The sequence below is a fragment of the Pogona vitticeps genome, chromosome 5 (assembly GCF_051106095.1).
Source record: "Pogona vitticeps strain Pit_001003342236 chromosome 5, PviZW2.1, whole genome shotgun sequence".
NCBI classification, from domain to species: domain Eukaryota; kingdom Metazoa; phylum Chordata; class Lepidosauria; order Squamata; family Agamidae; genus Pogona; species Pogona vitticeps.
Window position 1 is genome coordinate 38,363,308 of NC_135787.1, and position 9,762 is coordinate 38,373,069.

The 9,762-nt window shown below is 43.3% G+C and overlaps 1 protein-coding gene across 1 annotated transcript; it reads right to left on the reverse strand.

Annotated features, from left to right (window-relative positions):
* Positions 1 to 453: 453 nt before the first annotated feature.
* On the reverse strand, positions 454 to 9,514 carry PCDH18 (protocadherin 18). The gene is made up of 4 exons (XM_020783087.3): positions 6,882 to 9,514; positions 5,758 to 5,843; positions 5,488 to 5,651; positions 454 to 1,636 (listed from the first exon to the last, which is right to left on the reverse strand). The coding sequence occupies exons 1-4, from the start codon at positions 9,372 to 9,374 to the stop codon at positions 963 to 965; spliced, it is 3,417 nt and encodes a 1,138-aa protein (XP_020638746.3). The 5' UTR covers positions 9,375 to 9,514; the 3' UTR covers positions 454 to 962.
* Between the last annotated feature and the right edge of the window lie 248 nt (positions 9,515 to 9,762).

Sequence of the window (9,762 nt, forward strand, 5' to 3'; positions counted from 1 at the left end):
TTTTGCTGCCTGAGACAAGAGACAAGCTGGTGCCCACTTACCGTTCCATAGGCAGGAGATAAGAGGATTAGTTATGGAAACATACTTCAACAGCTAAAATGGGGTAATATGGTAATATCTCTCCCTGTAGCTAAGGCAGCAGGCTGCTTAAGGGACTGAGATAGTGGATGTGACAGCCATAGCTTTGCCCTCCACAGATGTTCTGGAGGAATAACCTCAAGGCTGTCATTGTTGTCCCCAAGCATCTGCCTGAGGAAAAATACTCTGCCTAATGACAGGCCTAGCCCTGAACCTGAATATGATTTTTAAAAAATGTTTGGGATTACTGACTCATATCAGTATTAGATTTTGCTTGTAATAAAGATAACATTGCTCATATTTGTGTCTTCTTAATGTAATGTGGGGGAGTGCCTGTGTTTCAACCTGAAAACAAAATGAACGTCTAGTCTTCAACGGAGTTGACAACTCTTTATTATAAGAATGAAACAGTGTAACAAGATGTTAGATCAGTTACTGAAACTAACATTTGGATAAGGTTTCATTTGATTTGATTTTGAATCATAACATTTCATTGTGGGGGCATTGGAGGGAAACCCAGGGAAAACAGCATCCCTCAGATTTTAGTCATTATATATTCTTGTGGCAGAAATATTGAATTTCAGACACAAATGGTGCCAAGTGCTTATATGTAGGAAAACATGCTTACCATGGGAGTACAAAAATAAAATTTATTTGTTAAATTACACATAAATATAAGGTACAAATGTATTTTTAAAATACAGTTAAAGATAATCACACTTGCATTGTGTACATATGAAAATACAGTATTTTAATATTCAACATACACAGACACATTTATGATAAATGTAACTAATTGGCAATGCCAGTTCTTTTCATTCTGGGTTCCTATCCCTCTGTTTTCCATAAATATGGAAAATTAATATGCTATGAAACAAAACCTTTTAGTTCTGCCGGACATCTTGTAGCAGTTTGTTAATTTCTGCCACCAGCTCACTAGCATCCATTAGTTCGTGTTTCCCATCGCTGAGGTGGTTAAGCACATTGTCAAAGTCATCTTCTTCATAATTCTCTGGAATTTCTTCCATGGCAGGCAGCCATTTTGAAGAGGGTTGGGCACCTGAATGATTCCCCAAAGGAAGCCCAGTACTGTTCACAGGGTTTTGGAAGTGTGTTGTGGCTGCCCATGCTGCCACTCCCTGTGGATAGCTGACAGTTTTAGCAGACAAGTGTCCTTTCCTGCGCTCTAGTGAACTGGAGGGATCCATTTCGTTGCACTCTGTGTAGGCATCTAATGAAGGAGGCAAGAGACGCTGGAAAACACTGTTCATTTCAGAGAGCAGAGATGAGGTACACACGTTACCTGCTTCTTCCTCGTTCTGACTGTCTTTGCCAAAGGTTGAGAAGCTCTTTTTCTTTTCAGAGGATTCAACAGCCTGAGAGTCCTCTTCCAATACCTGCTGCTGCTGTGGCGGAGGCTGGCTTTGCTGAGGCTGAAATTCTTCTCCAGGAATAAACATATTACTTCTGTAGTCAGAAGATGGAGAGGGCAGAGGTGGCATCCAGCACTGATCAGAATGTCCCAGGACTCTGCATTCTTCTGTGCACAACCTCATTGCTGAAATCAAAATAGGAACAAGAATTTATTCATCATTAATAACTGGACACAATTCAGTAGTAGGCAGTAATCTCATAAACTGAGGGCAGGAGAGGGAAGCTGCCCAGAATCAGAGGCTGGTTCGTATATCCAAAGCCCAATGGAAGCTGAACCACCATGGAAGTTCCTCCTGCTGTTCCTTCTACAGTTGCCACCAAAATGTAGTAGCAACTGTAGTAGCTGCCTGGGGCAGCTTAAGTGTCCAACCTGCTCCAGAGCAAAACATCTTCTCTGTCAAAAGGAAAGATCCCAAAACGCAAGGCTGGTAAGTTGGTGGGCTTCCTTGCAGTCCCTGTATTCAGTTTCTAGTTCTGCAATTCTATCACCAAATTCTGGCATTGTCTTGGGAGTGATGGAAGCCATGCAAAGGATATTGGGCCTGTATGTGTTGCCCACCCCTGCTGTAAAGACTTCACCTGATAGTAAACAGCTTTGACCTTGACAGAGGCATTCAAAAGAATATTGGACAACCATCTGTCAGATCTGCTTTGATTGGACTGAAGAATTGGACTTGATGGCCTTACAGGCCCCTTCCAACTCAATTATTCTATGAATCTGTGGCACATATCTGAATAAAAGGTTACAGGGTTATGCTATGGACCTTTAAAGTTATAAGCAGTCTGGGCAACTCTTATTCTAAGTGTTGGAGGGGTGTTTTAAATTCACAGTCCCTGCCCAAAAGATAAATGTAGCCAATGTGTGTTCAAACGTCATCTACCACACTTTAGAAAGACTGCTTCCCTTCCCCCTAAAGCACTGTCTCTATTAATGTATAGATTATGCTGATGTTCTCTGAGGAAACATAACTGACCCTGCCTGTCCAGATATAGCAAATGGGTATATAATCTGTGACTTTTTCAGAGATTGGAACTCAGCTTTGGGATCACAGTCTTCAGTGAATTCTTTAACTTTCCTCTTTTTCACAATGCATTTGGTTCATTATAGTGACAACTGGGGTGCTAATCAGAGCTTTGCTGTTCTAAATTTTCGCTTTTTAAAAGACTGTTATCATAATACAACATTGCTTCCACATGTTTTATTAGTATTTAATTTGGAACTTCCCCTCGCGAACTGACTTTTCCTGCTAACTGCTTTGGAAGTTATGCTGTAAAGCAGTGGTCCCCAACCATGGGCCTCCAGATGTTCTTGGACTTCAACTCCCAGAAATCCTGGCCAGAAAAGGTGGTGGTGAAGGCTTCTGGGACTTGTGGTACATCTGGAGGCCCAAGGATGGGGACAACTGCTGGAAAGGAATGTGTAAATCAACAAAACAAGAAAAAATATATAAATTTGTGTAAAAGCAGTCATATTTCCAAGCCAAAATTCTTAGTTTAAAAAACTTGGTTAAGTGGTAGGATTAAGGACTTTGACCAAATTCTTAATGATGAAAGAAGGACACTGTTATCTCATCTGCATGTCAGTGTTTTCTAATGACAGTAGATTTCCCAAAATGACATATCTGGCTTCCCATTTTAATAGACATCTGATGCTTCTCATTTTAAATACCTAACTAGATGTGACCTATGTGCCTTCAGGTCAATCCAAAACTCCATGTGCTTTAATCAAATTTTATAAATCCAATTTCATTTTGGGAAGATATGTAGAATAGTCCAGGTTTGAACTTCCTTATATTACTTCCAAGAAGAAGCTGCGATAGCAAAGGTCAAGTCATTACTGGTTTATTGGTGACCTTCAAAGAGCCTTAGTGTAAAGAGAGCAAGTCATTTTAAATGTTACCTTCACTGCCCTGCAAAAGTATCAAGCTTGGTGACAAAGCAAACATGTGTGACCCTTGACTGCACAAATTCCATTTATTTTTCAAATATTTTGGCCTGTTAATTTGATTAGTCTATATTTATGTGGTCAGGAGTTCTTTCTAACTTATTACAAGAAAATGCCTCTGCTTCCCTTATAAATTCATTAGAACCTTTTTTTTTGGGTAACACTGGTTTCTGAGGAACAACATTCATTAACATTGAACAAAAAAATGGCAAAAGAGAAAAAGGTGGATGTGGGCACAAATAGCATATTTGTGACCTCTTAAAGAGAGTGTATACAGCTGTGTCACCTCCTCGGGGTGTCACTTAACCAGGGCTTATTTTTGGGGTAGGGCTTATATTACAAGCATTCTGAAAACTCATACTAGGGCTTATTTTCAGGTTAGGTCTTATTTTGGGGGAAACAGGGTAATATAAAAGAGGTGGCACATACTAACTCAAATTACATGGACATTTAGCTGATTAATGTCTTACTCTGATTGACAGCATCTCTCCAGTATCTATTGCTATTTAGCAATAAGTACAAGTGGTGCACTTGTTTAGGCACACCTGCAGCCTGTACCAAGTATGGGATCTCTCTTCCCATCCATATTTGAAACACAGGCCATAGCAACTGATTACTCTAGGGAGCTTTACTCATGATTAAGCATGCCTAGGATTGTACCATAAGCCCTTCAGATATTTTGACATTCAAGCCCCAGAAGATCCAACAGGATGGCTAATCATGAGGGATTATGTGCACTTGTAGGTCAAATCACCTGAAGGGCCAAAGGTTCTCCATTGCTGCTGCATAAGAATCAATTCATCTGGTTTCCATACAGTGAATAAACTGATTTCAAAGCACAGTTGGAGCACTAGAGTCCCCATATTAAGATTCTGCACTTGTGGCTCACAAAATACAGCCATTCAAATATGGCAATAGATACCCAATATTTGCATACAGATGACTATCTTCATTATTAACAGCTGTGATCCCTAGATACACATGTGTGATTCTTCCTTGATATATGAGTTCTCTCCAGATGGGCAGCTTGAGTCCCTCCCCTCAGGCCTAGTCAGCACAGTTAACACAGAGGATGGGAGTTGCATATTCAACAGGGTTTGGAAAGCCATAAGATGCCTCCTTGTTTCTAAGTACCTCAGATGGACAACACAGGGCTGCATCAGTCGCCAAAGTCACCACCAAAGCCACAAATTCAGCAACTAACCAGGAAAATCCCATTAAGATTTTGTTGCTTGTTTTAAAGGTTTGTTCCTCTTCATCAATGAAATCTGGCAATACAGCAGCAAGGGTTATGGTCCACAGCAGATCCCAGAGAGTATGACTGGTCTTCAGACCCACCTAAGTTGCTCACTCCACTTAATGCTATTTTAAAAGCATTTTGAGCATTTTAGGTATGACATCTATTCACCGAGTCTAATTGCTTACCAATTCAGAGCTGCTGCCCTCTCTGTTTTAAAGGCAACACACCACTGCAAGGGTTAAGGAAAACCGTAATAATTTGTTTTTCCTTGTTATAGGAAAGCTTTAAAGGCCCAGCTCATGGTGATATTATCACTGTTCAACCCTGAACACACCCAATTTGAGTTTAGGGAGAAGTAGAGATGGACTGACTGGAACCTGGATAGGACACTATCAAGGAGTATCAGGTACCTTAGCACCTCCTTTACATGCAGAAGTTCCCTGGTTCAGTGTCCAGCATCTCCAGACAGGACTAGGAAAGGATTTTGTTCAAAATCCTGGAGAACCACTGCCAGCCAGAGCTGACATACTGAGCTAGATGGGCCAACAATCAACTTCCTATGTTCCTACAGGTAGTACATGTAGCCTTTAAGCTGTGGATAAATTTTCAGCACTTTGAACACACTACATATATTTTTGCATGTGATGGCTAGGATGGATTATAAATGGTGTCAAGGAGAAAACCAGTGTGTAAGGTGAAAGAAGCCTGAAACGTAAAGAACTTGATGTGAAATTTCCTGACTATCAGAGGGCACTGTGAGTAAACTATTCAACTTTCATTGCATTCTTACCTGCAGGAATTCTCCCATCTGTAAGGAAAAGGTCACTGAATCCTTCTCCAAGAAGCCTGTCAATTGGAGAATCTCTCCCCAAATCATAATCACTGTCTCCCGCTTCACTGTCACCACGGCCGCTGTCTTTCAGGCTGAACTTATCCATATCTTGAAGGGCATACCTGCAAAGAAATAGAAGTGACATGTTGGCAGGATTGGCCTTTACTGGCTTACATGCAGGACACTCTCCTTGGGTAGAACTGCTTTCACCACTGATTCAGTCCTCACCTGTAGCTTCTGGAATATTTGTTTCCTCGAAAACTCGGCCTTGGCTGATACTGGCCTTGATGAAGCATGGAGAGAAGTTGAGAGACCTGGGAAGAAGCAGACAGACACACAATTGATGAAATAAAATGATGCTCAGGTATCTTCCTAGGAGGAACCATGGGTTTAGGTCTTTTTAGTGGCTTTTGAAAAAGATCTATTATCTATGTTTTTAACAAATAATATGATACAGGGTAGAGGACAGTGAGAAATATCTGATGGCATGTCACCAATATAGTTCAGTTCTGTCTTTTTAGCCCTTAATTATTCTTTAAATAATTAAAGAACTGTAGTCTGATCCTCAGAGTAGTTAAGCTAAAATATTTGGATAGGAATTAGCTCTACTGAAGTCAGTGGGGCCACATTCAAAAGCAATGCATTATGACTCAGGGCCTTAAAACACATTCATGAAGAAGTTTGCATGCCCAGTTCATACAACTGTTAGAGCAGCTGTACTTAAAATTATTCCAGTGTTAGTAATAAACAACAGTGTTGTTTTGTTCCATTTATGTATACTGTATAAGTACATTGGGACATGTGTCTAAAAACAGAAGCAGAGGGGAACATGGGACTGTGGCCTACTGAAAGCATTTATGCAAAATGTTCAAAAGACAGCATGAGACAAATATGTTATTGATTAACAACAATAATTTTATACCACTGCCACCTTATTTTAAAATTTAATTGACACTGCAAAGTTAAGTAGTCAGAATGTTAATAAAAAGTTGTACATGGGCTTTCATGATTTACACAGAAGCCTAAACAGAGAAAGAGTAGGAAATAGGACATCTTCACATATTATACATTTCTTACACTAAAATAACTTCAGTATATTGAACAATGAAAACCTCATACACACATTATTTCACTTTGTCCACAGGGCATGTTTAGATTCTGGCCAACTGTGGCTTCCCCATGCATGCAGGTGTATTTGTTTTTGCATATAGCACACTGAAAATACAATTGTGTACAACAGTTAGTAGACTGGCTTCAAAGTATCTCAACTTCCATAAAGGGTGAAGTGGCCCCAAAAGGTGCTTACATGTATGAATGAGTTCTCATCCAGACAGCACAGCATGTGAGCTTACCTCAACAGCAGGAGTAGCGTGAGTGAGCTCAAGAGAGAAATTCTCTGGCACATGATTTGATGAGATGGTCACAAGACTATTTAGAGACTGGTGACTGTGATGGCTTTGGCGACTGCTCATTTGTCCTCTTTCCAATGTTGGAGATGATGAAGGTGATGCTTTGTGGTGAGATCTGATTGGTAAAGTACCATTAACAGTAGGCACTAGTGTAATGTCCCCTTTATGAATCTGCCTTGATGGCCTTTTTGGGTGATGCTGGTATGTGGACTCAGCAACACGACAGTTATAGGACCTGGTGTCCTTTTTCTCACGATTGCACCTTGTAGCAAAGACAACCATGATTACTAGCAAAGCTGCACATACTGCTCCTAAGGATATAATTGTGATCATGGAGATATCTAGAGAAGGTTGACTAACAAAGGTGGCTTCTGTAGATGAAGGGAGATAAACATATTTAACAACGCTGCATTTCAGAAGTGCTTTGGTACCGAGCTGAGGACTTCCTTTGTCCTGAACAACCACAGAAAGTTCCCACTCTGTTGACTTTGTGGATTCAATGCTACCATTGAGATAGATATCACATGTTTGTGGGTCCATTATGAAAAGGCTGGCTTCACTACTACTTGCTAAGGAACAGCTCAGCTCTGAATTCATACCTGAGTCTCTATCTATGGCTCTTATCCTAGTGATACGGTAGTTACTCTCAGCTTCTTTAGGGATTGAAATCTCTGCAGTATTGTTGTGCAGCACTGGACTCACAATCACAGGGGCATTATCATTTTCATCAATGATGGTAAGCACAACTGTGGTGTTGCTGGCAAGCTGCTGATTCCCTCCATCTCTGGCTTGAACTACAAAGGCAATCTGGTTAACTTCTTCATGGTCAAAGGTTCTAAGTGCATAGATGGCCCCGTTGGAGGGATCAATGGTCACGTAGGTAGTTATAGAGCTTCCCAGTATAAAACTCTCCAAGATTGTGTAGGTCACCTGCCCATTATCTCCTAGATCTGGATCTGTGGCTGTAACAGAGGTGATATATGCCCCTGGAGAGTTATTTTCCAGAATGACAATTTCATATCTGTTGGTCTGGAACTGGGGTGGGTTGTCATTTTCATCAATGACCTGGACAGTAAAGTGTTTCACTGTAGAGAGACTTGGGGTCCCCTTGTCTTCTGCAATGACAGTCAGGCTGTATTCAGACCGCTTCTCCCGATCCAGGGTGGTATTGGTTAAGATGAAATAGTTGTTTTCATAGGTCTTTTGAAGTTTAAAGTGTCCATGCCCATGGAGCTTGCACACCACCTCTCCATTAGCTCCAGAATCTTTGTCTTGTACTCGGACCAGGGCCACAAAAGTCTCTATGGAAGCCTTCTCAGATATGTAAGCAATTTCTTCCTTCCCTGGAGACATCAGGTTTAAATTGATCTCCGGCTTGTTGTCGTTCACATCCACCACTTTAATGATAATTTTGCAGTGAGCTGGGATGGAGTTGGGGCCCAAATCCTGAGCTTGAGCATCAATTTCATAAGACTTGGTGGTTTCATAGTCCACTGGTTTCAGAAGGGTCAGCTGTCCCCTTTCAGGGTCCATTTTAAAAGTCTCTGTAATTTTGGAAGACACGTGGCTACTGAAGGAGTAGACAACTTTCCCGTTGTTGCCCTCATCCGGGTCGGTGGCGTTGAGGTCAATGAGCAAAGTCCCAACGCGGGAGTTTTCCAACAGCTGGATGAGGTAGGTCTGTTGTTCAAACACGGGGCTGTTGTCGTTGGAGTCGGAGATGCTGATTTTGAGGATGGAGGAGCCGCTCCGCTGAGGGACCCCGTTGTCCGAGGCGGTGAGCTGCAGCTCGTAGCTGGACTTCAGCTCCCGATCCAGTTCACTCACCACGATCAGCTCGGCGTATTTGGCGCCGTCCGTCCTCGTCCGCACCTCAATGGTGAAGAAATCGTTGGCAGACAAGGAGTAGGTGTAGAGGGAATTCTCCCCCACATCTGGATCGGAGGCACTGTCCAGTGGAATCCGCGTCCCCACAGCGGCGCTCTCGGAGATCTCAATGGGGATCAGGGCTCGGGCGAACTGGGGCGAGTTGTCGTTGATATCCAGCACTTCCACTTCAACGTGGAAAAGCTGCAGATGCTCGGTGGGCAAGGTGATCACATCGAACTCGATGGAGCAGTTCAAGTTTTTCTGGCAGAGCTGCTCCCGGTCGATTTTGGCTCCGATGCTGATCTCCCCGTTATCCTCCCGGACGACCAGCAGAGGCGAATTGCCCCTTTGCATGGCTCGGAAGCGGACCGAAGCCGGGTTAGGCAGGCGGTACAACACATCCGCCACATCTTCCGAGAGCCGGGCGATCACCGAGCCCACGCCCTGCTCCTCGTAGATCCGGTATTTCAAATTTTTGCCCGCTCCGCTCGGGGAGAAGCAGACGATCGTCGCCAGGGCCATGAGAAAGGGCATCGGGCTCCTTCTCGGCGGCGGCGGCGGCGGCATAATCGGGGCCAAAGTCTCGTTCCCAATCCCAACAAGTCCCACCAAGCAAGGCTCGCTCAACTTCTTTCCCGTGGCCTCCCTCGAGCCCAGCACGCATTTGGTTCTTTGGAAACCAACCGGGGGAAAGGAACGTCCTCCTCCTGACGACCGCAAAAGTTCCGACCTCCTCGCCCTGAGCTCAGAAAAAGTTGCGGAGATACGTACAACGGAGGGCGGCGGGGCTCCCTGGTAACATCCTCCGGTCGGCAAGCCGGCTGCCTTTTGCGCCTCCTCTGCCGTCCAGGAGAGTTGCGAACATCAGCGCTTCCTTTTCCTCCCGCGGCAGTTCCTTCCTCCTCTCCGCTGAAGTGCCCAGGCAGGAGCTGAAAAACCGGGGCTGCGCGGCTGG